General features: G+C 53.0%; 1 protein-coding gene across 2 annotated transcripts; it reads right to left on the reverse strand.

Annotated features, from left to right (window-relative positions):
- Positions 1–130: 130 nt before the first annotated feature.
- HVCN1 (hydrogen voltage gated channel 1) lies at positions 131–27,150 on the reverse strand. Of its 2 annotated transcripts, none has more exons than XM_069497650.1 (8): positions 27,125–27,150; positions 26,499–26,582; positions 22,093–22,132; positions 9,534–9,815; positions 5,191–5,295; positions 2,598–2,829; positions 562–674; positions 131–203 (listed from the first exon to the last, which is right to left on the reverse strand). In XM_069497650.1, the coding sequence occupies exons 3-8, from the start codon at positions 22,111–22,113 to the stop codon at positions 138–140; spliced, it is 819 nt and encodes a 272-aa protein (XP_069353751.1). In that variant the 5' UTR covers positions 22,114–22,132; positions 26,499–26,582; positions 27,125–27,150; the 3' UTR covers positions 131–137. The 2 variants fall into 2 exon arrangements, with proteins under 2 accessions (XP_069353751.1, XP_069353750.1); XM_069497649.1 differs by lacking the exon at positions 27,125–27,150 and adding an exon at positions 26,943–26,988.
- Between the last annotated feature and the right edge of the window lie 509 nt (positions 27,151–27,659).

The following is a 27,659-nucleotide window of genomic DNA, read 5'->3' on the forward strand; positions in this document are numbered from 1 at the left end:
TCCAAGCTGGCAGGAGTGCAGCAAGGACATTGAGCCACACCTCTCACCAAATGGCCCCAGGAAAGGTGGCTGTCTCTCTCATCCCGGCACAGGCCTGTGAGGCAGAGTCTTCTCTTTGGGATGGGCTTGGTCCATGTCTAGTTCACCTCACCAAGAAGTCCATGCTGTCTCAGCAGCTTGTTAAGTCTGTCAATTTCTTGTTCCTATTGCAAAAGCAGACAAACATGAGGATTTCTTTTGAGTCTTACCAGGGATGTGACAATCATTCAGTGAGCCCTAGGCACAGGGACACAAAGATGAATGGAAGTTACTCTCTTTGTAGAATTCAGCCCGCTGTGGAGCCTGCTTCAATCAGACAGCAGCACTGACAAGGCTCACTCAGAGGTGGGGACCTGGCAGAGCTCTGGGGGAGGTGGGCAAGCTTTGATGCCTAAGCTGAAAGGACAAGGAAGACTTACTCAAGGGACAGGTGCTCCAGGCTGAGGGCACCACAGGAGCATGAGAAGCACACGCTGAAGGAGGGAACTGCAAACAGGACACTTCTTCAAATGTGTCTCTTACCTTTTCACAGCAGTTGAATTCAAGGTGTTGGATCTTGGCAGCCAACTGTATATTCCTCTGTTTTAACCTTAGGAGTTGCCGTTCTGAACGTGTCTTAACTGAGATAATTATCCCTGAAATAAAATTGAGGCTCTTTGATACTGGTTTCTAATTTAACCACTCAGGGTAAAAAAAAAAAAAATTTGTGTTCTTATACACATACGTAAGTGGGAAGAGTGGTGACAGACACGTGAGACGTCATCATCTAGAGGCAGCAGACCCAGGCAGGTCAGGGTTTCCTTTCTGAGCTGCTTAGTCCCCAGTTATGCAGTGTACCTACCTCTTCGGCCCACAGGGCTGGGAAATCTTTCACACTAATCACTGACAAGATGAGCGTTAAGCGCCTTAGTCCAGACCTGTTCACGCCAGTGTCGGTACAGGGCAGCGCTGTGCACAGATGCTGTGGGAGCACGGACTGAAAGTGCTCCCTTTCCGCATAAACAGCTTCAGTAGGAACCGAACAGCTTCCTTTCTCTTCAACAGATTCCATACGAATGTTCTTAATGGGCTTTAATTGCTAGATCTAAACTTGCTCATAACCAGCCCCTAAAGCCAACAAGCCGTTGATACAGCCCCACGTCCGAAGCAGACCTGGTCCTTTACTGCCCAGGTCGTGCTGGAGCCAAGTGGGCCGTGGGGCCTGAGGCACCGTGACAGGGCTCACTGGGCTCCTTCCCTGGGCAGCTGCTCTCAGAGGCCATGTCTGCCTCGGACACACTGTCACTGCCACACTGTCGCTCCCTCACCCCCATCCATAGCCTGTCATCCTAGTGATCTAGTGGGCCCTAGTCTAGGGACTCCCCAAGCTGGCTGGACTCCCAGAGCACCGGGGAGTGCTTCAAAAACCCCTGCCTGGGCTCCCCGCCAGGCCCTCTGCGTCAGGCTCCTCATTGGGGGAAACAAAAAAGCCTCGAAGGTGACTCTGATGCAGCAGGTCCACAGACTGGCATTTGAGCAGTTCTGACCAGGCCACTGCCGGCAGAACCCACCCTGCCCACAGCAAATCACAGCACGAGCACGGCTTCTCTGCGGCTGAGGCCCCCGGGCTGCAGGGTGTGCGAGGACCAGGAGTCTCACCTGAAACGTGGGAAGACGGGACTTCCCCGAGTACATTCTCCACAGCCAGGGTCTGTGGCATGTGAATAGGTGTCATTTCCCAAAACAGTACCCAAACATCAATTTGGAAGACTTAAAAGTTCTCGAGCCTTCCTCACGCTAGCGTGCTCTCTAAAAGGGGAGGAACGCGGCATCGAGCATTTCTCAGCTGACTTGGGTCCACTCCGGATGGTGCCCCCGAGGGTGGGCCGGGCTTTGGCACAATCCCCTTTGGGAAACAACAAATTTATAACAAAGATGCGCTGGCTGAGAAAAAGCCAGAAGGGCCAGTAACCCTTTCCATAATTTTTTTTTTTCCTTTTTTTGAAATAGAGTCTCACTCTGTTGCCCGGGCTAGAGTGCCGTGGCATCAGCCTAGCTCACAGCATCCTCAAAGTCCTGGGCTCAAGTGATTGTCCTGCCTCAGCCTCCTGAGTAGCTGGGATTGCAGGCGCGCATGCTACCACACCCGGCTAACTTTTTCTACTTTTAGTAGAGACAGGGTCTCGGCTCTTGCTCAAGCTGGTCTCAAGTGATCCTCCTGCCTCGGCCTCCCAGAGTGCTAGGATTACAGGCATGAGCCACTGAGCCTGCCCCCTAAATATCTTTTAATAATCATGAAAATATAGCCTAACGGAGAAGTAGTTCCTCTCAGAATACACATTATGGTCTCTGTAGCTGCAAAGGTGGCAGCAACAGCAAATCACACCACTTCACCTTTCTCTAGACTCTAGGAGGAAGAAGAAGAGCAGGGGATGGTGGGGGAGAAGGTGGTGGCCTCCATGATGGGAACTGTCCACGTGTGTGCGCACCCAGAGTGACCAAGCAGCCCTGCCTCCAGCCCATTCCAGGGCCCCACCCGCTCTCCCGTGCCTCCACCGCCTGGGACGCAGCAGACGCACCGTTGATGATCCGGGCCACCCGCCACAGCCGCAGCAGGATCAGCAGGCCAAGAGCCTCAAACTCGTGCTCCCGGAACAGGAGGACAATGTCGAGGACGAACGAGATCACCACCACGATGGCATCCAGGATTTCAAACTTGTGGTGAAAGAACTCCAGGCGGAAGACAAATATTTTAAAGAAAATCTCCATCATAAAAAAGGCCAAGATGGCAATGCTCATGTAGTGGAACACCTGAAGGGGACAAAGAGCCACAGTAAGAGCAAACCTGGGCCTCTGTCACCGGCCGGGGCCCTTCACACAGACGAGCTGACCTCGAGTGCACCTGCCCAGTTACCAGAGAGCGAAGTCATTTGTTGGACAAATACTCAACTACCAGCACCAGGCGCTGTTCCCGGTGCTGGAGATGCAGCGCGAGCACCGCAGACAAGGTCCCTGCTCTCTGAAGGGCAGTTCGGCGATGTCAGAATGAAAACATCCACCGTAGCCTTTGGCCCAGCAATTCCACAGCTGAGAGCTTATCCTACCGCTGAGCTCGCGTGCGCACGCAGATGCGCGGGAGGGGGACTCACTGCAGCAGCGTCCGCAGAGCCACAGATTTCCAATTTCCTGCATTGTTTGCAGAATGTGAGTATCCATTAGAAAGCGCTCTTCAAGTGAACGGTAGGACCGCCACACGGAGCACTGACAGCTGTAGTTAAACTGTTAAAAAGGACTACGCCAGGTAGGTGGTGCACACCTGTAACCCCAGCTACTCCAGAGGCCAAGGTGGGAAGATCGCCTGAGCCCGGGAGTTCGAGTCCAGCCTGGGCAACATGGCGATACCCTCTCTCTTAAAAAAATGAGAAGACTGAAGCAGACCCATGTGTGCCAGTTAGGAATGATCACCACGGCAGGTGGTGACTGCCAAGAGTCCCTAGATCTTGATTTGTAAGTACTAGTCCTCACGGTAAGGAAACCATTCCTAGGCCTGCGATGGGGAAAGTACAAAGTGTTAGATTTCTTGTGCCAGAAAAGCAAGGAAACTTTCAAAGATGTACGGAGTCGTGTCAAAAAGACACAGCAGTCAGCTTGAAGAGGCTCACAGTGACCAAATTTGGGACATTTTGAACATCAAAAATAATGACTAACACTGATTGTAATACACTGAATAAAAAATTCCTAAGTCAAGTGAGGTACACCCACACATGCAGACACAAGTTGGGAGAAAAAAAAAGGAAAGCTCCTCTTTGTAGAAGAATACCAACTACTAAATGTGCAAGGAAAGACAGAACTGGCAAATCACCACTTTGCATCCGCCAGCGTATTTGCTGACACAGGCCGGCACCACCAATGGCTGCCAGCCGGGGAAGAGGGTGCTTGCACGCTGCCCAAGTGTCAGCGGCACGTCATTTATAACGGCAAAGGGAAAAGTGCCCCAAGACAGTGCAGCAGTCTGGCTTTTGCCACCTAAATCAGGTGATCCAGCTGAGTGGCACTAAGCTGGGACCCTGGCACTACGTGTCTACTGAAGACACCACCATCAAGGAGGAACGCCTGCTGACTGACCCCGGGCCTTAACCTCTGGTAGACAGGAGATCAAGCCACAAGGTCAAGGCCTCTGGGGAAATATTCAAACAAATGCAGAACATGGGACATCCTACAAGACGATTGGCTGGACTCTTCAAAAAGTCAATGTACGAGGGAAAAAGAAATGACAAAGGGTGTGAGGACTCTTCTAGATTAAAAAAGCCCAAGGAGAGAGAATGAAATAGAATACTGGAGGGTCTGGGTCCTAGTGTGAGAAAAAGCACCGTAAGGGACATTCTTGGGACAAGAAAGATGTGAATCAAGTGGTTCTTAGGTGGGATTGATCTTTAGGTCTGATGGCGCTTTTCTGGCCCTGTAGCAGGAAGACCCTATCCTTAGGCATGCTGAAGTATTTAGGGGGAAGTGTCGTGGTGTTGAGCGGTCAGAAACGTGTCTGTGGGCACATACAGCGATAAAGCAAATACAGCAAGATGTCTACTATTTTTCATAATGAAAATTTGAGAAGAAAGATGGTGAGCACTGCAGGCGTCTTTCTGGATTCTATTAGAAAATGGAGAGGGAAGATACTTCTGCTCCCATGCAAAGACTAGGGCTGGCAGGGAAGACAGCGTCACAGGGCGCCTCTGCAAAGGTACCAGGAGTGCGGAGTTTTAATGTTTCCTTCTGCCCTAACTTCAGGGCACAGGTAAGCACTTCCCCCGTGGCTCCAGCTTGGGGGACATGCAGACCATCAACAGAAGACAGGAGCAGCAACAGCCCTCCTGCCTCGGGGGACCGGAAAGCCAACCACGCTCCTGGGCGGACAGTCCCTCTAGGATCAGCCCAGTGGTCCAGCTTCGCTCACGATTCAACCGTCAAGTGAGACGGGGTTTCCGGCTTGTAGTAAACGCTCATCTATCATTTGAGAAGGAAGACACCTTCTCTGCCCTTGACTACACCCAGTCAAACCACCGTCCTAGAGGGCCCTGCTACTCCCGGTGGGGGACAGCTGCTCCACCACGCGCCCCTCAGCGGACAGCGGGAGTGAACCGTATCAGTAGAGCCCCAGAAGAGCCGAGACACTACCCTGGCGGCATAGTTGTTCTTGTCCGGCTGGATGATCTTCAGGTCCAGAATGAGCTCGGCGAGCACCAGGAGGGCATCCAGGATGACCAGGCAAATGATGACGACCTGCGGGCCGAGGGAACGGGCCAGAAACCGTGAGACCCACGCAGGGACGCTCCTCCCATCTTCGGGGCCGTTTGGAGACCTTTGGGTGAAACTACCGGTACAGACTGCGGGGAGGGGAGGCTGCTGCCAACTGCTGGGAGGAGCCTGCGGGGGCCAGCCTGTCAGGCCAGTGGCAAAAGCCACCTCCTTCCCCTCCAGGCGGCGCCTGCCCTCCCGGAGCCTCTGCACGGCTCATCTGCTGGCCTCGGGCACCGTTTCTCAATTCCACCTCTCAAGCCCCACTGCCACTTCCTAGATGGCAAAAAATAAAAAATCATTTTTAAAGTTTTTGTGTTTTGGGGGTTTGCTGTTGCCGGGGCACCCGCAGAACAGATGCTTAATAATTCAACATGCCCCAGCCTCAGCGATCTGAATCCTGGAAGGGACATCCAGGGACTGCCTACTTCAGGCCACTGGGTCATAGCGATGGCCACTGCGCTCACAGCCAGCTCCACAGAGCCTCGAGGTGCTCACCCGGCTCACCACGTGCTCCTCGGGGCTGACGGTTTCCTGGGAACTGAGGGGAGCTGCCGCGGGAAAGCCCATCTCACGGGCTTTGGGACCTGCTGGCGGAGGAGGATGAGTGGGGACCAGGATGGGTGGGCGGGCTCACTGATGGGGGGTATGGCAAACAGCTGGTGGTGGTGGCAGTCCTGGTGACCGAGGTCACTAATGGCAGGCTCTCCCCAGCTCCTCCATCAGCTCGGGCCCCAGCATGTCTCAACACCGCGGAGCCTCAGGTAATGGAAGCTTCTGTGAGGGTGCTAAGGGCGGGTGGAGGGGACAGCATTCTGGGAGATGGCGGTGGAGTCGCAGCAATGGGAGGCCTAAAGGACCCTGTGTGACTCTTCTCTTCCCTTGGAAATTCTGGACCATCACCTCCTTCCCCGGGGCCTGGCCTCACACGCTCTCAGATCAATAGATTTTGACCTCTGAAAATTAATCTACTGTTATCTTGGCAGTTTCATATTGAAATTAAACAAATTCAGGCCTATGCAAGAACAGACTATTAATCCTTTGACCATTTCAACCTGTAGGTAATTACTTCAGTAATTAAAGTGTTTGATGACGTGGTTTACTGTGAGAATTTCCCAGCAAATTGCTTTGCAATGCAGTTTTCACACATACCCACATTCAGCAGCTTAATAAAGATTCAAGCCTCTGGTGGGTTTTTTGTTTTCTTCTGTTGATTTTAGAGCTAAAGGGATCTGAGAGCTCATGAGGTCTAAAACCAAGACAGAGATACGAGGAACAGACCCAATATTCAGCCATAAGACGGAATGAAGTTCTGATCCAGACTACTGTATGGATGAACCTTGAAAACATCGTATTACGTGAAAGCAGCCAGACACAAAAGGTCATATATGACCCCATTTATATAAAACGTCCAGAAATGGAAAATCCATAAAGACACAATGCAGGTTAATGGTTGCCAATGTCTGGGGGAGAACGACTGCTTAATGGGTACAGGGTGTCCATTTGGGGTGATGAGAATGTTCTGGCATTAGATAGTGGTAAGTTGTACAACACTGTGAATGTCCTAAATAAATGCCACAGAATTATCTACTTTAAAATGACTGATTTTATGTTATGTGAATCTCACCTCCATTTAAAAAAGAAAACCACCCAAAAGAAAAAGGAGACAGATTGACCCAAGGTCACAAAATCACCATGCCTGGGTCCCAGCCCTGGCCTCTATGAATTAATCCCAAGGCCCTGAATTTCCAGTTCACGAAGCAGTACTAGTTCCGAGGGGAGCCACACCACAAAGAAAAATGCTGAGAATTCAGAGAAGCCAATTTCCAAATCCTTACCCTGGCAAGGACGGCCGTGCCCAGCCACAGAGTCCAGAGGTGCAGGGCGCTCGCCCTGGGCCGAGCCTTGGCTTTAGTGTCCTCCTGGGGAAAATGGGGTTGGCCACCTTTCTACACCAGAGCGACAATGGGAGTGGGACAGGAGGTTGTGGAGAGTGCCTAGCACAGGGCCTGGCCCGTGTGCAAAGGAACAGAATGAAGCCCTTGACCTTCAGGGACCATCTTCCCTTGACTTGACTCTATCCTGTCCATCCAGTGATCCATGGAGGCCTGAATCCCCTCGTGTTCTCCCCCTTGGTTGTGCCAGTCCGTGTAAGAAGTGACAGCAGTTAACTATTGTGTCACCTTGGCCACCTCAAACCACCTGAGAAGGGGATTCCAGGACCTTCCTGTTTGCTGATTCTACCTGCAGAAATCGACACCCCTGAACCCTCATCCCCTGCTCCAGCCTGGCCTCCTGCTTCCACCCTGAATCCCTCTACAAATGTGACGTCACCCCCAACCACTTAGAACCTTCAGTGGCAGCTCACTGCCTACAGATGACCGTCCCTCGCCTCCTCTCTTGCCAGGCAATGGCTCTGCTTGCTAAACTCGAGCCACATGCACCCTTGTCCGTTCCCTGGATGCTGCGGGCTCTTTCCCACCTGGGCCCTTGGCACAGGCAGCCCCTCTGCCTGGAGAGCCCCTCCCTGCCCACCCACAGGGCTCGCGCCTGCTCAGCCTACAGGTGGCAGGTGAAATATCACCTCCTCCAACTCCAGTCCTCAACCAGGTCTCCCTCCACCCCCAGGATCTCTCAGCGCCCCCTTCTGTCTCCCTACAGAGAGCTTCTGTCTTCACTTGTAACCAGTATTTGTCTTGCTGATGATTCTCGTTATTCCTGCCTCTGCACAGGCTGTCAGAACCCCAGTGAGGGCAGGGATGTGTCTGCCACGTTTGCCACTGTATGCAGTAGGTGCTCATTAAGGAAGTGAATAAACATCTTGGTCACTAAAGCCATTCATCTTTTTCCCCAGTAGCAGTGTCTCTGGGGGGTCCCAGCCCTGAGCCAGCCGAGTGGCCCAGGGGCAACATCCCGAGGGGCAGCCCCAGGCCCCCCTCGCAGGTGGAAGGAAGCTGGCTCTTTCCTTCTCCTGAAATTGAGGGTTTGAGATTTCAACCCAATGACTTAACTCCACGTTTCCTTTCCTGTTACAGCCGCAGAGCAATGAGCAGGCCGCTTGCTTGCTTTAAGCCACAGGAAAGTGAAAAAAGAAAAAAGACCACAATAAAATTTTTTTTCTCTTTTACGTTGAAACAAAGTCAGTGACATGAGTGGAAAGGGCTGCTCTCTCTGCTCCCAGGAGGGACAGGGGCCCTAAGGAGGAACTGGTTTATTTTGGCTCACGATACCCGCAGCAGTGACCCCAAAATGCCTGCCTTTGGGAAGCGACTGCCAAGCAGTCCCTAATGCCACCAGGCCTCCTGCAGGACCTAGGACTCGGAATGTGCTTCCAGACACCGCCCACCACAGGGCTGGCCGGGCTCACCCGCCGTGGTCCTTCAAAATCAGAACTGTCCTTCAAAATGAACCCCACAGAAACCTCAGTTCCCTTTGCTCAGCTGTGAGGACCACACCTCCCTCTGCTGTTCTCCCGTAACCATACCCGGAGGCCGGCGGCGGGGTTGAAGCCACGCAGGTATTTGTGGCATGGCTCCACAAGAGAAGAGACTCCCTCGGTGACGAGTCTCCTGAGGCAGGGGACCCTCTCGGCCTTGTTCAGGAGCAGGCACTCAGCTGTCTCCAGTGTCTGCCCTTTCATCTACGGTGTGTGGGGTACAGTTTGCACATGGCAAAATGCTTACCATGTTAGAGTTGGCATAAAGTTCAGTGGCATTAAGTACACTCACAAGGTTGTGTGGCCATCTCTCTAGGTTCCAGAACATTTTCATCGCCCTACATGGAAACCTTCCAAAGTGTGGCAAGCACAGTAGAGACAGACTCTACTTCCTGTCTCTTCAGACATGCCTGTTCTAGACATTTCCTATAAACAGAATCATACGATCCATGGTCTTCTGTGACTGGCTTCTTACACTTGGCATGTTTTCTAGATTCATCCAAAAAGGCATGTGCTTCATGCCTTTTTGTGTCTGAATAATATCCCACCGTATGCATGGACATTTTGATTCACATTCATCCACTGATGGACCTTTAATTTACTTTCAGATTATGTCCCCCGCCCCGACAACGCGGGGTGTGCCCACTGCATCCCCGTGAAGCGTGGGGCACCCGGAAAACATCTGTGGGACGAACGAGGCAGCGGCAGAGACGGTCCCACTCTGGCCAGCCGCCTGCCGTCCCCCCCGCGCCCCGCCGGGGGCATCACGGGCTCCTGCCCCACCCACCTGAAACCTGTGGGAGCTGAAGAGCTTCCTCAACGTGCTCCTGAAGTCGGGCGGGGGCCTGGGTGCGGGGACAGGGGCAGCATCCGGGCCTGCGGCGCGGCCCTCCTCGCCCGCGGCTGGCGTAGACGGCAGCTGCTGCTCCTCCTCCTCCTCCTCCTCTTCATTCTCCCACTTTTTGTAGTTGATGTTCCAGGCTTGGTAGTCGTCCCCGACGACAGTGAAGTGCCTCAAGAACTTGCTCATCCTCTGGCCGGAAGCCACCTTGGCCCTGCGGGTGACTGCCTGAAGGGGCGGGGACAGAGCACAGGAGCTTCAGGGACGCTCAGACCCCACACTGCAGTGACGGGGAGGGCCAGGCCACGCCACCCCGGTGCTCAGAGCACCGTGTGAGCACAGAGACCATGAGGTCACGGTGGTTTCTCGTGTTTCTATTTTTGGAACCCAGGGTCTCAGTGTCTATGAGGCAACAGGAAACTCCAGACCCCACCAGGCCCGTCTCTGTGGTCTGGCTGGCAGCAGCCAACAGCCCTGTCACAAAGCACCCACCACAGGCCCAGGTGTAAAGGCCGGAAGAGCGCCCCACGGTTCAGAGACATCGCCCCTGAAAACTGGAGGTGGGAGGGGGCGGGGCAGGGCGGGGAAAGCCAAAAGTAAAAGTACCCAGATTTTCACAGAAAAGTCACGAGATTTCCACCCTTCATGCCCCAGATCAGCCCCCGTCAGGTGAGGGGCAAATGGACTTGTCTAAGTGCAGCCAGCACTATTTTAAATGCACGGACGGTGGTTTACAGAGAGACGACCCAGAGCAAAGCCAATATCCCTCCCCGCTCTCTGCCCGTTTACCCCACCAGATACCAAATTTTTCCTAAAGTTCAATAATTAAAACTTCTGGGTATGAGTACAAGAGTAGGCGATATAAGCAGAACAGGAAAAGAGCCCCAACAGACCTGTGTTCCGGAGGGAACCTGGAGGCGAGGCGGTGGCACCCTGAGCAGTGGGGAAAGACCAGAGACCTAGGACATCTGGTTTCCCTCTAGAAAAAACAACATTTTTCCCTACCTTACCCGATGCGTGCAAAAACGAATTTCAGATGCATTAACGTGTATAAGTGTATTTTTTTTTAAGTAACCCTTTAAAAGTCTTGGAACAAAATGTGGGCAAGTATCTTCATGACCTCAGGAGAGGGAAAGATTAATTAACAAAAAATAGCTTTGCCCGCATCAAAACTAAATGCTTCTGTATGATATGCACACATACACACAGGCCTAACGAAGTTAAAAGACACACCACAGACCGGGAGTAAATATTTGCAACGTACTTAATAAAGATTTAGTGTCCAGAATGTATAAAGAAATCTCATAAATCAAAAAGAAAAAGAAAACTCCATGGAAAGAGGGCAATGGATATCCCCAGGCAGGTGACATAAGAGAAACCCAAGTGGCGAGGTGCTCAGCCTCACTAGCACTCAGGAAAATGCAAACTGAAGCGACAGCCCACGTCTCCTCACTGCTGAGGCTGGCCGGAATCCCAAGTCTACGCATCAGATGCTGGTGAGGGTGTGAAGCAAGGAGGCCTTGAGCACTGAAGCCAGGAACAGACACTGGTGCCACCATTTGGGGAGGCAATTTGGCATTGTCAAGTTGAGACTGGCATATTGTTCTTAATGACATGTTCAAGAATGTTCACTGAAAATATTCACCCCAATGGTAGCAGAGAGAAATGAGTCTTCTCTGTTCAGGTGAGGGAATACTGTATGGCAGTGAAAAGTAACTATGACGTCTGTATACATCACGGGCGATGCCCAGGTATACAGATGCCCAGGTATACAGTGGCGGCACTGAATGCGGTGGATCCATCACTCCTGTCTTCAAACGCTTCCTTCACTGGTTTCTGGAAGGACACGCCCGCCTGATTTTCCTCCTGCCTCAACGGTTGCCTCTTGCCAGTTTCTTCTGCTGGACACGTTAAGAGGACGACCTTCCATTTAAGTACTGAGTACGGCGTACGATGGTGCGGCTGTATACCCAGCGCCTCCCACAGAGTCCTGCATTTAACAGATACTCAAAAATACTCAAATATTTGTTAAGTGACTGAGTGGATATAGCAATGTCAATGAGTTGGACTCAGAAGAGAGACATAGCAAAGGAAAAGAAAAGAAAAGGAAGTGGATCAGGCATGGTGGTTCACACCTATAATCCTAGCACTCTGGGAGGCCGAGGTGGGAGGATCACTTGAGGCCAGGAGTTCGAGACCAGCCTGAGCAAGAGCAAGACCCCGTCTCTACCAAAAAATATGTCTATAGTCCCAGCTACTTTGGGAGGCTGAGGCAGGAGAATTGCTTGAGCCCAGAAGTTTGAGGTCATGTGTGCATGGCAAGGTACCAGAAAAAGAAAAGCTGTGCAGAGAAGGAGATTCAAAAAATGGACTTTGGCTGAGTCCTAAACTTTGTACATGCAGGGCAAGACTCCACAAAGCAGGGAAAAATATAACTGTCAGGAAAAAAACTCTTGGGGAGCTATAAACTGAACAACTACCAAAGATTGCACAGGATCGTGCTGGGAGATGTGTGAGTTCCCAACAGTCAGGGTAGAGAGACCTTGCTGAACACCTAAGCGTTCAGTAGAAATTCCAGAAAGCCATGTCTTACAAGTAGACCTCCTCTAGCCCTAGAGTTAGGGCTACCTTAGACTCATCCCAACAAAGCTTAACAATAAACCTTGAAAAGATCAAACTGATCCCCAATTAAATTAACTGCCTGTTAGAACAAAACTCAATACTCTATTGGGAAGACAATAATATACACTCAAACAACATACAATACATAGTATCCAGCATACGATAAAAATTACTAGACAGATAAAGAAGAAGAAAAATGTGGCCTACAACCAGTAAAAAATCAATCAGAAGACTCAAAATGTACATAGATAAAGAAACTGGCCGACAAAGACTTAAAAACAGATATTACAAATGTATTCAAGGATTTCAAGGAAAACGTGAACTTAATGAGGGAACAAATAAAGAATCTTAATGGAGACTGGGTGTGGTGGCTCACGCCTGTAATCCCAGCACTTGGGGAGGCTGAGGCAGGAGGATCGCTTGAGGCCAGAAATTCGAGGCTGCAGTGAGCTAGGATAGCACTACTGCACCCCAGCCTGGGCAACAGAGCGGGACCTCACCTCTTAAAAAAAAAAAAAAAAAAAAACGTAATAGAGAAATGGAAACTATATACTACAGAAAAAAGGTTCGGCGAACTTAACAACAGGGCAATAGAAAACATCAAGTGGAAGCAAGGAGAGGAAAAGGGCTAAAAGAAAAAACCAGTGTCAAGGACAATACCACGTGGTCTAACAGAGCTGCACCCGTAGCACACAGCCCTGTGGGAACCGGCCTCTCTCCCTCCCCACAGCCTGCTCGCCACACTCCGGCCACCCCCATCCCTCTGCTGCTCCACACTCCCCCACTCGGAGCCTTCACGTGGCTGTTCCCTGGACCTGGAATGCTCTTCTCCCCACTCCGAGCCTGGCTCACTCTTACTCATGCTTGAAGTTTCAGCTGAAATGTGGCTTCCTCAGGCCCTCCCTGACCCCTAAAATCTAAATCCGATCCCCTCCCAATGTTATCATCTCTTCTTACATTCTTTACTTTTCCTTCGAGATCCCTTATCACAGTTGCTAACTAGAAATTGTTTTGTGCAGCCATTTATTTATTAATTCTCTATCCTCACTGGCATTTATGCCCCATGAAGGTCAGAGTCTTGCGTGACACCTGACCGAGAGCAAAAGCCCCTCACACACCTGCTGGCTGAGGGCGCTGGCTCCGGCCGAGAGCTTGTCCCTCCCACCGGGCGAGAGCTTGTCTCTGCTGCACCATCCGTCTCTGGCTTCTCAGGGCTGGCTGAGGGCCAGGCCCAGGTACACTGAGGCCCTCCAGGTGGCTACTGGCTGTAATTTCCCTCGGAAACACCTCACCTGGCAGACAAAAGCCACCCCTATTTCTCAGCATGGTGGGAGCCGCAGGGGGCTTTGCAAAAACCACAATTTATATCTTGCAGGAGAGGAAATTCTTCTTTCTCACACCTTGCCACCAGTAAAGACGCAACTTTGAGCAATGAGGGATGAAGATATTCGTGGCACTCAGCAGAGCAGAAAACAATTCTGGTTTTAAGTCAAGAGCCTGTCATGCCAGAAGCAGAGAAGTTCTAGAAAAGGGCAAAGACACAGCTGACGGAGAAACGGTCGTGGGCTCAGCAGCTTCACCAGTCACCGGGCTCTCGGCACCCTCGGAAAGATTGACTCCTGAGGCGCCAGGAGCAGCCTCCCCGGAAGCGCTGCTGTTACTACTCTCAGCCGCAAAAACTCCTCTCTCCAGCCTCGCCGGCCGCGACATCTCAGGTCCCCGCTCGTCCGCCGCCGCCCCTGGGCTTTCCCTTTGCGCATCCCCAGGAACCTACGCCAGTAGCGCCGCGGGCACCGGACACCCCCACGGCTGCGTTTCCCCTGCAAGAATCCTTGCTGTCCCCACGACACCCTGACGCTCCTCTCTCTGAGGTCATCTTTCTGTGTCACAGCCTGTGACTCCGGTTCCAACCTGCTTGACGGTAGCACACCCTCAGACGCTGCTGACCCCCTTCGGCGTCAGTCTCGCCTCCTGACTTTCCTCCTCCCTCCTCTCCCTGTCCCTGCCCCCGTGCCAGAGTCCTTGAGACACCAACACTGACCCTGTCCTTGGACTGGGTGACTCTTCCCCTTCGGTGTGTTCTCAACACTGTTCACATTCAGAGTCCCCAGCCTGCTGTCCGAGATCCTGCCAGGTCATTAGTTTGCCATGACCCAAACTGGACTCATTTCTTATCCTTTGCCACATCCACTCCTCCTTCCCCGCCCCCCGGGCCTGGCGTCCCATCCGCCCGCCACCCAGCGGAGACCCGCAGCTCGTCCTCGGCCCTCCCGCTGCCTCCAGCCTGGCCGATTCCGCTTCCACGTCCCTCCTGCCCGTGGTCTCTCCCTCTCACCTGCCCGGGCCCTGCACCAGCCTCCGTGCTCGCCCGTCCCTTCTCCATGCAGTGGCGGCCAAGGGCCCCTTCCTCCAATGCCAGTCTGGCAGTGTCCCTGCTGTCCCCCCACCCCGTCCCTGCTGGCTGGAACACCCTTCACCCGTCTCACCCTGTCTGTCCTTCAGGTCTCACGTCTGGACTCCGCCTTCCCGGGGAGCCTTCCTGGATCCCCGCCCCCCACCAGCGGGCGAGGCCCCCGCCATCTGCCCATCACACCACTGCTAACGGCACCGGGACGTCTCCAGACCACCCGTCTCCAGCACCAGCCCCGACCACGGCACGGCAGAGACTCCTCCTCCCCCGGCCACAGGCAGGGCAGTAAGTAGTTAATAAACGAAATCACAGGCGCTGCCCCTTCAAGGTAAGCGTGTCACTCACTTCCCTTCTGCAGGTACCGCGACAGGTACTGTACCAGAAACTCACTACCTGGGAGAGGGGGAAAGTGAGAAAGATGGACCTAGAAGTGACGAGAAAGTTCTCTCGGCGCCGATCTTCACAAGTGTGGAAGTTGCCCTCTGTGGGAGGGGGACAGTCCCCACCGCACGGTCACGCAGCAACTGCAGAAAATGGCACTTTTTACGACATTCAGCCGACTGCCAGTTCCCAGGGCCCAAGGGCCCTTCGGTTCCCATCTCCTTCTTCGCTCCCAGAGCTATTTTTGGAGACTTGGTTTGCTTGTTAACCACCACCCTCACCCCCGAACTCCAACGAGATGCCACGGCAGGGACATCTACGACTACCGATGCTCATTCGCACACCGTGGCTACTTCCTTCCACGCTCCACTTCATTTGAACTCCTAACAGCCCTCCAAGGTTGAGGCCATCCTTTAGGGTCTTGGAGAGGGAGGTGACACATCCACAGTCACACTATTGGAAAATGGAAAAGCCAGGATCGGCCCCTGAGCTGTGTGACTTGGAGACTCTGTCCTAGAAGACAGAGCAGGTGACCAGGGATCCCCCTGCTCAGAGGGTACAGGCGGTTGCATCGTGGCCCTCGAAATTCACACCCACTTAGAACCTCAGAATGTGACCCTATTTGGAATACCGGTCTTTGTAGATGTAGTTAGTTAAAGATCTTGAGATGAAACCATCCTGGATTTAGGGTTAACCCTAAATCCAATGACCGGTGTCCTTATAAAAAGAAGAAAAGACACACAGAGGATAAGGCCATGTGAGGACGGAGGCAGAGAGAGTGGCTTGATGCGACTACACGCCAAGGACTGTGGGCAACCAGAAGCTGGGGAGAGGCCCGAGTGTCCATCTCGGAGCCTTCAGCAGCCGCCAACCTGCCAGCACACTGATCCCGGCCTTCTGGCCTCTGGAACCGAGAGAGGATGCATTTGTCCCAGGCCGTGCAGTGTGTGCTAATTTGTTACGGCCCCAGAACTAACACAGAGGACGTGCACCGGAGTCCGCCTAGGACAGGGCAGCCAGCGGGCCGGGTGCTCTCCCCTCTGCCTCTGTGGGCTGCACGCCCATCCTGGACCCCAAGGAGGCGGTGGCCTTTTCCAGGTCACAAAACCTCGGGATGAGCCCATTCCTGCAGCCAGTCCCAGCGACAGCTGCTTCTTCCGGCTCTGCAACTTTTGTAAGTGCCAGGCAGAGGGTGCCCGTGTGACCAGCCTCCAACACAAACTCCAGGTAGTGAGTCTCTAATGGACTTCTCTGGTCTTAAGCATGTCATACATCTTGTCACAACTAGTTGCTGAAAGAACTGTGTCCTCTGTGATCCCCCTGACCCAGGAGAGGACTCTGGAAGCTTGTGCTTGGTTTCCTCTGAATTTCACCCCACGTGCCTTTTCCCTTCATGGTTTTAATTTGTGTCCTTTCGCCATGAGTCTTAGCCATTAGTACATCTGTGTGCTGAGTCCCAGGAGCCCTCCCAGTGAGTCACTGAATCCAACACACTCCCTTACTTGTAACTCTTCTTTGGTTTCCACTGCTCTAAGACTCAGCTGGGCACAGTGGCACGTGCCTCTAATCCCAGTGCTTTGGGAGGCAGAGGCAGGAAGATCGCTTGGGGTCAGGGATTCAAGCCCACAGTGAGCTATGATCACACCACTGCACTCCAGCCCGGGTGACAGAGTGAGACCCTCTCTCTTAAAAAAAAAAAAGACTCAAAAGCCTCCCAGAGGCCTACTCCTGCCCTGCACCCCGCAGCCTCTGCCCACCTATCGGACCTCACCTCTCACCTCTCTCCCTGCTCCGGCCACTGTCTCCATTTAGCCTTTCATACTCCGCTGGTGTCTCCAACCACAGGGACCTTTGCACATGCTAGTTCCTCTGCATGGAATGTGCCACCCTCTTTCACATTGCCATCTATCTTCTCCATTTTATTTTGTTTTATTTAGAGACAGGGTCTTGCTCTGTTGCCCTGGCTGGAGTGCAGTGGTGCGATCATAGCTCACTGCAGCCTCCAACTCCTGGGCTCAAGTGATCCTCCTGCCTCGGCCTCCCGAGTAGCTGGAACTACCAGCATGCACCAGCACACCTGGTCCATCTATCTTCTTTTTCTCCTTCAGCCCCCACCCCCAGCATCCAGTTCATGGGAGTTGCCTGGGCCTCCCCGGCACATTCTGGCGTGGCCCAGGGTCCTCTCTGCGGTATCTCGTCCTCCTAATTTTGTGACAGGGCACTGACCAGGCAGGTTCCCGCTCACCAGGACCTCTGCGCCTGGCAGACCACAGGCTCCACTGGGCATACCTGGGTGGTGGAATGAAGCCCCTAAGCAAGTCCCACCTCCAGCGGGGAGGCAGAGGCAGGAGGACCACGCAGCGAGCTCACCTACCCAGCACCTCCCTAGGGGGGTTGTGTTCTGGGGAAAACCTATTTTTAAAATCAGAGAAGTCTTTAAATAAGCGTAGAAGCTTTTCCTTCTCTAGGGTGGGGAGGAAGTTTGAGGTTCATGAAAACAACCACCGTGACGGCTGACTGGGCCCGGCGGGAGGGGGCACTTACAGACCGGTGGCCCTGGTCCCCCCAAAGCTATGTCCCCCAGCTTTCTCTCCTCTTCCTGTTGGGTCAGGAACCCTTCTGACCTGATAGACAAGTCTGCCCACCTGGCAAGATGGTCGTGGGGCTGGGTGGACGGAGACTGCGTGGGAAATAACATTCACAGGAACGGGAATCCTAGCCACTGCAGCCATCCCAGAGCCCCTGCCATTCCCCCGAGCTCTGTGCGAGGCCCTTCGCAACACCTCGTCAGCTGGGGATGGAACTGTCTCCATTTACAGATGAAGAAACTGGGACCAGCGACGCCACTGACTTGCCCCAGGTCACACAGCCAGCGAGAAGCACACCTAGGATGCCAACCCAGGCTGCCGCACCTTGCCCCCTCCTCCCTCCAGACCCATCATGAACACGGCCCAGCCCTGCACCTGGCTCGTGGCTGGGGAGCCCTGTGCTGGGCGGGGAGTTTGAGGCGGTGCTTCTCAGTCAGAAATGCTGTACTCCCTGCCTTGTACACACTGACATGCACATTCTATAATCAACAACAAAGTTACTAAGTGTGAAACACTTATATTTTCCATTTCATTCTGTTTCATTTCTTAAAAGGCTCATGGTAGCCCATTAAATGGATTTTAGGGACCTGGGCACAGTGCCTCACACCTCTAATCCTGGCACTTTAGGAGGCCGAGGTGGTGGGATCACTTTGAGGCCAGGAGTTTGAGACCAGCCTGGACAACACAGTAAGACTCCATCTCTACAAAAAATAAAAAAAAATTATGTTCTAACTTCCTTGTGCGTCAGAAGAAAAAAATTTTAAAAAAATTAAAAAAATGGCCGGGCGCGGTGGCTCACGCCTGTAATCCTAGCACTCTGGGAGGCCGAGGCGGGTGGATTGCTCAAGGTCAGGAGTTCAAGACCAGCCTGAGCGAGACCCCGTCTCTACTAAAAATAGAAAGACAGGCCGGGCGCGGTGGCTCACGCCTGTAATCCTAGCACTCTGGGAGGCCGAGGCGGGTGGATTGCTCAAGGTCAGGAGTTCGAGACCAGCCTGAGCGAGACCCCGTCTCTACTAAAAATAGAAAGACATTATATGGACACCTAAAAATCTATATAGAAAAAATTAGCCGGGCATAGTGGCGCATGCCTGTAGTCCCAGCTACTCGGGAGGCTGAGGCAGTAGGATCGCTTAAGCCCAGGAGTTTGAGGTTGCTGTGAGCTAAGCTGACGCCACGGCACTCACTCTAGCCTGGGCAACAAAGTGAGACTCTGTCTCAACAAAAAAAAAAAAAAACAAAAAAAAAAAAAAAAAGAAAGACATTATATGGACAACTAAAAATCTATATAGAAAAAATTAGCCGGGCATGGTGGTGCATGCCTGTAGTCCCAGCTACTCGGGAGGCTGAGGCAGTAGGATCGCTTAAGCCGAGGAGTCTGAGGTTGCTGTGAGCTAAGCTGACGCCACGGCACTCACTCTAGCCTGGGCAACAAAGTGAGACTCTGTCTCAACAAAAAAAAAAAAAAAAAAAAAAAAAATATTAAAAAAATTAGCCGAACATGGTGGTGAGCGCCTGTAGTCCCAGCTATTTGGGAGGCTGAGGTGGGAGGATGGTTTGTGCCCCGGAGTTTGAGGTTGCAGGGAGCTATGATGATGCCACTGCACTCTACCTGGAGCGTCAGAGCAAGACTCTGTCTCAAAAACAAAACAAAAAACCACCAAGATGGATTTCAGGATCCACCAACGGCGCTGAGTTTGAAAGACACTGGTTGGCGGGGTGGGGGAGGGGTCGGCTGTTTCCCTGGGAATGACTGTCAGGCGAGTCTGGTCACATCATCCAGGAGCGTAAGTTCGGATATTTGATTTACAAAAGCATAGAAAGAAAAAACATAGTTACCCAGCTAGAAATTAAGAGCTATCACCAGTGTGACTCGGTCACCTGGGCCAATGTCAAGTGATGCTTCAGCTAAGGGAACGACAGAGGGAGGCGGTGCCCAGCCCGGCCTGACCAGAGGCTCTTGGCCCAGCCACACGCTGGAATCACCTAGAAGCTTTAGAACACCCTGAAGCCTGGGACCCAGGCCCGGCGATGGATTGGGTGGGTCTGGGTGCGGCCAGGTGGAGAGGCAGCGCCCGGCTGCACCTGGAGCCTCCGCACACCTCTGAGAAAGGAGCCACAGGGCTGCAAGGATCTCTGGGCACACCTGGCTCCCGGGCTGCCCAGATGCGGCGGGAGACTGCAGTCACCTGCGCTGAGGAGGAAGTCAGCGGACGGGCTGGAGACCCAGCTTATCCTCACAAGAGGCGACAGCTCCCACGCCCCGCATGTGGTAAGCGCTTTCCCCGCATGCAGCAGCTTGCTTAATCCTTACAACTCTGCGAGGCGGTGTTAGTGTTCCCACTTTACAGAAGAGGAAAACTGAAGCTCAGAGAGATGGGGAGGGCAGAGAGGGACTGAGAAGGGCAGGTGCCCACAGCCTGCTGAGCCCGTCTCAGCAGAACTGGCTGCGGCGAGTCAGGGGTCTGCACGCGGCTGAAACTCCCTGCTGGTTTCTCCTACAACACACCGTCTTCCTCTCAAACACCAGCGGAGCCGGACGATCCAAAAGCTTTAAAAGCAATCCCATTAAAACGGAATTTTTTTTTTTTTTTCAAAACACACTTTTCCACAGCTCCCCCCAAATGCCCTCCTGGGCCAGCCTGTGTGTGACGACAGAGAGACTCCTGCCCCCGGGAGTGGCTCAAGGCGTGTCCGTGGCTCTGCATGCCAACCCCTGCTGCCCCGCTGTCTCTGTGCCCTGGCACAGGCCTCTGGCAAGGCTCCCACCCACCTCCCCAACTCGTCCCTGCACCTCCCAGCTTTGTGCAAGCCCCCAGGCTCGTGTGCACCCCCGCCCAGCCTCACCTGCTGCCATTCACCCACAGACAGACCTCTGGCCCAGATCTATTCCTTTTAGTATTACTACGGTGAAAACATGAGCAAAAGAAATAAATTCATCATCCCAACACAAACATCCACCATTAGCTACTTCTCTCTAACCTACAGCTGTTACAATGATAAGCACAGACTGCAGACAGTTTTGTGTCTTATTTCTCCCTACTAGTTATACGCAGACTTACGCCTTTCCAGTGGGCAAAACACTTAGCAAGGAGTCAAACGGTCTTCCTACTGCATTTTTTGATTGTTCCCAATTTTTAGCACCTTTATCACCAATTCCAAGACCACATTTTCTCGCATTTTAACATCTCTGAAATCTGGATGTGCCTTACGATCGATCGGTTTCAGTGTTTCGTCGCCTCATATCACAGTAAATGGCAGCACATTTTTCTCCACAGCACAGAAAATCGTGGCGCATCTACAATCAATGGTGTCTAATGTGCCAAGAAACATGGCACCGTAAATTACGCTTTATCGTTTTTATGGGTTATTTCCTCTCCCATCAGTGAGATGCCCAGCCTGGAACACGAACACTGCCATGATTCTGACACACACGGTTTTTCCCGGTTACGTGGGCTGACCCAGTTCCCCTTGATACGGTCGAGTGAGCTGGTTTCGCCACGGTGCAATCAGCACGGAGCATTTCCACACGCTCTTTTGGTTCACCACATTTAATAGGGAACTAAAATGAAGGAAAAGTACGAATTGTTTTTACTTATCTTTCTTTGGTACTAACTTTCTTACTAACAATACCTGGAACTCGGGGACCGCCTCTTATTATAGTTGCTGGGGTCATCTCTTTGATAAAGTTCACCATCATTATCATTCCACTGTCCCGGCAGCCCTCACCTTTGCTTCTTGGACTCTTCCCCACTCACCCCTGCGGCTCCCCTGAGCTTCCAGTCCCGCCCTGGACAGCTGCACCTGGCCAGACCCCTAGAACCGCCGAGTGAACAGCCGACATGGAACTCAACGTTTCCGCTCCACCGTGCCCCAATCTTCACAACCCATGTCCCCCCAAGCCCAACAAACCTGCACCCCAGATATCAAGGACAGAGTTTATTGTCCCCCTCGGGACGGCAATATGATATAGGAGGCAAAGCATTTGCTTTGGAGCCAGGCCAGGTTGAAATTCCATTTCTGCCACTTCCTAGCTATATGGTCTTAAATAAGTGGCTTTACTGCTCTGCGTCCAAGTTTCATTAACCTAAAATGGCGGGAAGCAAAAGCCCTGGACGGCTCAGTCTCTGCCTAATGCTGTGACCCCACTGTCTCATCACACCCTCCGACAACCCGTCCGGAGCAGAGGTGGTAAGTAACCCTTTCACCCTTTTCCAGAGAAGGACACTGAGGCTCAGGGAGGTGAAGCCCTGGCCTAAAGACACAGTCATTAAAATGAAGAGCTGGGGTTCAAACTGCTTGATTCAGCTTATCAGTTACCAGGCCACCTCGAGGTTTCGGGAAGTCCTTCTAGGGCGTTTCACCTTTGTGACTTTTAATACTTCGGCACGGTGGAAACACCCTGTGTAGGTAATCTCCCTCTGCCCTGTTTGAAACACCAAACAGAATTACCTGCCAGGCTGGGAGTTCCTTTAATGCTACTAGAGCACCAGAATCAGTTTACCTTTTCATCCCGCGTGGACATTTTCCTCTCGCTTCTGGATCTGAAAAATAAGAAGACATTCATGCAGATGCCATCCTGCCACCGTTTGCCTTAGTATGTGCTTTGCAGTCCTGCCTTACAAATTAGTTGTAAGTTAAGTTAGTTTCAGAGGTGTCTGAAAATAGTACTGAGCTCAAACTGTACGTAGAACATATATCCTGAGCATACGGCCATAAGGACTGAAACAGGCAAATGGACACTCGTCCAGGGACGTTCCTAGCAGCACAGCCACAACAGCAAGAGGCAGAAACCACCCAGGTGTCATCGATGGACAGAACGGGCACATCCACACAGGGGACGTTATTCAGCCGTCAAAAGAAATGCAGTACTGGTACGTGCTACAACCCGGATAAACCCCTGAGACAGGACGCTCAGGGAAAGCAGCTGGACACAGAATGTCACATAGTATATGATTCCACTGATACAAAATATTCCGAACAGGCAAATCCAGACACAGAAGCAGACTGGTGGTTGCCGGGGGCTGGGGGAAGGGAAGAATGGGGAGTGGCTATTTAATGGGTACAGGGTTTCCTTTTGGGGTGATGAAAATATTCTGGAACTAGAGGTGTTGGCTGTGCGTAAATGCCACTGAATGATTCACTTTAAAATGGCAAGTTTCACGTTATGTGAATTTCATTCCAATTAAAACAGACATTACGGCGTGGGGGCTGCTCTGAAAAGCAGCGAACAATTTAAGTGTCCCCCGCCGGCTGTTGGGTAAGTCAGTTAATGTGCCTCTATGTGAGCAGTGGAGCTGCCAGCGCGGTTAGAGCTTCACGTGGATGGCGAAGACAGCAGCCACATAAAGAGCAAAGGCATCGCATCGCAGCCTCGTCTGCACAGGGTGACCCATCTATGTGGGGGAAAAATACATATGCTTTGTTTTTGGCCTGCAAGAATATAGGCAAACTCTTCACAGTGGGTTGTTTCCAGAAAAAAGGGGAGTGACCTGTGTGGGGGGCTGGGTGGGCACTTTGCTTCCTGCTTCTGGGAGGTTTGAACTTTTACAATGACTGTGTGTCATTTCTGAAGATAATTTTCAACAAAGGTGACATATGCATGTAGCAAAAGATTTAAATACAAAAAGATATACTATGACAAGTCTCCCTTCCAGTCCTGTTCTCCCCGGAAGCAGCCACTCTCCCCAGTTCCCTGTGCAGCCTTCCGAGGTATTCTGCACCTTCACACATACATCGTATTTCCCCCCACCCCACCCCCCTTTTTTCCCTTACACAAATGTGAGCCCACACACTGCTCTGAACCTGTCTCCCTTTAGGGAGAGCCTGGAGAATTAAAAGACGTGAGGGCAGAAGCAGAGGTTGGAGTCCAAGAGAGATCTAAACATGTCACGCTGCTGGCTTTGAAGATGGAGGAAGGGGCCAGTCCGAGGAACGTGGGCACCTCTAGAAGTCAGCAAAGGCAAACTAACAACCTCCCCTAGAGCCTCCAGGAGCAGCGCAGCCCTGCCAACACCTTGATCTTGGACCACTGAGACTCATTCTGGACTTCTGTCCCCCAGAACTGTAAGATAATAAATGTGTGTTAAGTTTGTGGTCATTTGCTATAGCCACCACGGGAGACTGACACAGGATCTCAGATCGGTCTAGGCCAGGGCGTTGGAGATCAAGTGCACTTCTTATAGTGGTTACACGGGATTTCCCTGTGGGAATGTGTTCCGTTCCACTAGCAATGAACACTTAGGTTGTTTCCCAACCTCTTCCTATCCCAGTGTTCCAGTGAATAATCTTGCACACCTTGTGTTGCTTCTACAATTAAAAAAAATTACCATTTTGAAAAAAATATTCACAAAGACTTTAAAAAAAAGTTCTTTCTCTCTCCACAGCGCCATGCTGAGGGCACAAAGGACTCTCAGGGAGTTCCTTGCTGGTTGACTGACAGAGCAGCTTCTGCAACCAGCAGAGTTTGGCTCTGTATATCCCCATCCCAGCCTGCTCTCACGAGAGGGGCCTCAAGTGGAACCATCACAAGTGAAGGAAGATGTAAGGTGCCATGGAGATTTCCCTCCTTCACAAGACAGGAAATGGAGCTACCACACACACAGAAAACCACTCGGCTTCACCAATTCAAACAACAGAAACTTAAAATTACCATCCCCTCCCTCGTTAAACTAGTCAAAACAAATAAAAAAGATAAAACACAATGCTTGTGAGGTTGCAAGGAAATTTGCACACACTGCTGAGAACGATTTTTCTAAATAGCCATCTGGTAATAAGTGGCAAGTGCCTTCAAAATAATCATACCTTTAACTTAAACACCTCTGTTTGAAAATTATATCTCAAAGAAATCGTTAGATAGCAAAAAACATGTATAATATAGACAATGATATATACAACTAAATTGGATATTATGGCTAAAACCTAGAAACAGCCCTCAAGCTGACTTTGGGAAACAACTGAGAAAGGCTGAGGGATATTAGGAAGAATGACAAATCTGAGGTCTATGTAGAAATGCAGAAAAAAATGCTGTTAAGCAATGAGAAGGAACATAGAACTTGGATGGTTTTACACACTTACAATTGAAGAAACTTATCTGAACCTTTTCTAGGTGCCAGGCACTGTGCTGGGTTCTGGGAACTCCAAAGTGAAGAGCAAGAAAAAGGTCAGGACCCTGGTGGGCTTACGTTGTAGGCGAGGAGACAAGGAACCAAGGAAACATGGAAGCAAGATCACACCCCCCAGGGCTAAGTGCCGGCAAGAAAGAAAACCAGAGGACTGTACTAGACAGCAGGTGAGCACAGCTCCTTCAGGTGGGGTGGTCAGGGAAGACTTCTGAAGAAGTGACACTTATGGTGTTCCCTGAGTTCTAGGGGGCAAGTCACAAGACGATTGTGGGGAAGAGCATTCCCAGGGAAAGGAAGAGCAGGTGCACTGTGCAGAGGCCCTGAGAGCACAAAGAAGAGGGGGGGGACGGGGAGGGGGGCGGCGGCCAGAGTGACAGCAGTGGAACAAGAGAGAAGAATCAAAAATAATCACACGATCGGGTAGAGAGCACGGTAGGTAGGTGATGTTGAGGATTTGGGAGGGTAGAGTCAGGGGTGGCGGCAGGGAAGCCATGAGGCAGCAAGAGACGATGGTGGCCTAGGCTTGGGAGTGGAAGTGGGGATGTAGAGGAGTGGCCAGGTGCAGGACGTGCTTAGGGGTAGAACTTGCTGCTGGCCTAGACTGGGGGAGGTGGGAGGAGATGACAGAATGGAGGATGGCGGCTCCCAGGGTGCAGGCCCGAGTGACTAGGAGAGGAGGTTTGAGGGCAAGAACACTGGGCTTCCTCCTTCTTGCTACACCAGCAGCGGGGCAGGGCTGGGGCTGCAGAGCCGTCCTGGACTTGTGCAAGCCTCAGCCCTGAGACTTTCAAAACCCTGCCTTTACCAGCCTTTCCCCCCAAGGGAGTCAGAGGCGAGAAGTTGCTGCCCACAGCCTTGGTCTTACTCAAGAAGCGCCTAGAATCTAGATGCTGATGGGGCTCTCCGGAAACACTGCAGATCTCAGATGGTCCAGGGCAGAGAAGTGCTTTCCCTGGGGCAGGGATGGGGGCGCTGGGCAGTAACCGTGAGCCAGGTGCTGCACTGAGCCTTCCCACCGAGCACCTCAGTCTTCCCAGCAAGCCTGTGAGGTAGGTACCATGCTTAAGCCCATGGGACAAGGCCGGGCGCGGTGGCTCACGCCTGTAATCCTAGCACTCTGGGAGGCCGAGGTGGGCGGATCGTTTGAGCTCAGGAGTTCGAGACCAGCCTGAGCAAGAGCGAGACCCCATCTCTACTAAAAATAGAAAGAAATTATATGGACAGCTAAAAATATATATAGAAAAAATTAGCCGGGCATGGTGGTGCATGCCTGTAGTCCCAGCTACTCGGGAGGCTGAGACAGGAGGATCGCTTGAGCTCAGGAGTTTGAGGTTGCTGTGAGCTAGGCTGACGCCACGGCACTCACTCTAGCCTGGGCAACAGAGTGAGACTCTGTCTCAAAAAAAAAAAAAAAAAAAAAAGCCCATGGGACAGATAAGGAAACTGAGGCACCAAATGGCAGAGTCACATGGCTAGGCCTGCAAGAGGCCCCCCACCCAGCAGAGGTACCAGGTAAAGGCTGGGGGTTCCTGGGGGGGGCTCCCCGTGAGGAACTGCTCTCCCCTCTGTCTTGGGGTTTGCCTGGCCCGACCCACCACTCGTGTTCCTCAGCGCTTGCCCCAGGAGGTGGGTGTTAAAGTATTTCCAGGTGAAGGCTCTGCTGGGCTTTCTGCAGCCTCTGCCGGGTACCGGCACTGCCTCTGCCCTCGCTCCTCTCCCTGCAGCTTCCCCAGGAGGGCTGTGGGGCAGGGGCGATGACTCAAAGGGCTCAGGGTACCACACAGACCTGGGTGTAAGTCCTGGCTCTGCCTCCTTTGGCTGTGTGACCCCAGGCAAGTGGCTTGGCCTCTCTGAGTCTTGGTTTCTTCACCTGTAAGAGGGAGACAATGACCGTACGGACTTCAGCTGTTGCTGGGCGCGTGAGGCAGGGAAGGCACCTGGCCTAGGCAGCGCCAACGCCACAGGGCGGCTCTCATCGGCGTTCCACTCTCAAGGGGGGATAACCAGGTCCCGTGCGTGCGTCCCCCTCCCCCCACGACAAGGCAGGGGTCCCCGGGAATCGCTGTCCTCCCGCGTTAGCCACCCTGGGAGACGCTAAAACTGAGGGCTGGGGTCCGGCTGGGACCACGCGGCAGTGCAGCGGGTCGCGGGGGTCCCGTCTCCTCGGAGGGACGGGGTTTGGGGGATTTGGAGAAGGGGCTGCACCCCCCTCCCGGCCCGGAGCACTTACCCAGCGCCCCTCCCGCCCGCGGCCACCGCAGCGACTGGGAGCCCCCGCGCCTCCCGGACGGCCCCGCCCCGCCAGGCCCAGGCCCCGCCCCCAGGCCCCGCCCCCAGGCCCCGCCCCCAGGCCCCGCCCCCAGGCCCCGCCCCCAGGCCCCGGCCCCTCCGAGGTTCAGTTGGCGTCCGGACCTCGGCCTGGCCTGCGTGTCTGTCCCCGACTGCCTGTAGCTCCCTCACCCCAGCTCCGCCCTCTCGGCAGGCCCGAGCCCGGCCCTCCCGCTGTCCTGCAGATGGACAAAGGTCCCCCCGTGGGAGGAATCACGAGAATCCTGGCCCAGGCCAGCCTGCGGGAAGGGTGGGGGGAGGGAGCCACTTCCTTCCTCCGGCGGGCTGGGGGAGGGGCGACCCCCCTACTCGCCCCACCGCCCTCTCCCCGGCCCCTCTGAGACTCCTGATTCCTTCCACGGCATCTGCCGGGCAGCGGGTGGATGGGACCGGAATGCTCAGGGCTCCCCTGGTGGGTGGCTGGGGCTGGAGAGGGTGCTCTGTCCAAGGGCTGGGACTAGCAAGAGGAAGGAGCCTTCCCGCCTGGGGCCGGGCCTCCGCGCTCCTGGCCGAGCCTACCTACTTTGCAGGGCTTCCCCAGCGCTGTGCACTCTGCGTAACCATTTGTGTCAGCTTCTGTCCTCCCCAAAGAGCACTTGTCCCAGACTGCCAAGGGCAG

Source organism: Eulemur rufifrons, chromosome 21, assembly GCF_041146395.1.
Source record: "Eulemur rufifrons isolate Redbay chromosome 21, OSU_ERuf_1, whole genome shotgun sequence".
In the NCBI taxonomy this organism is placed as follows: domain Eukaryota; kingdom Metazoa; phylum Chordata; class Mammalia; order Primates; family Lemuridae; genus Eulemur; species Eulemur rufifrons.

Excerpts from the sequence above, each read along its gene's own strand:
- HVCN1 (XM_069497650.1), bottom strand. The coding sequence starts at position 22,113 with ATGTCCACGCGGGATGAAAAG. Across the intron at positions 2,830-5,190 it reads AGAACAACTATGCCGCCAGG|GTGTTCCACTACATGAGCAT; the intron begins GTAGTGTCTCGG and ends TGTCCCCTTCAG. Across the intron at positions 675-2,597 it reads GGTGGCCCGGATCATCAACG|GGATAATTATCTCAGTTAAG; the intron begins GTGCGTCTGCTG and ends ATTTTATTTCAG.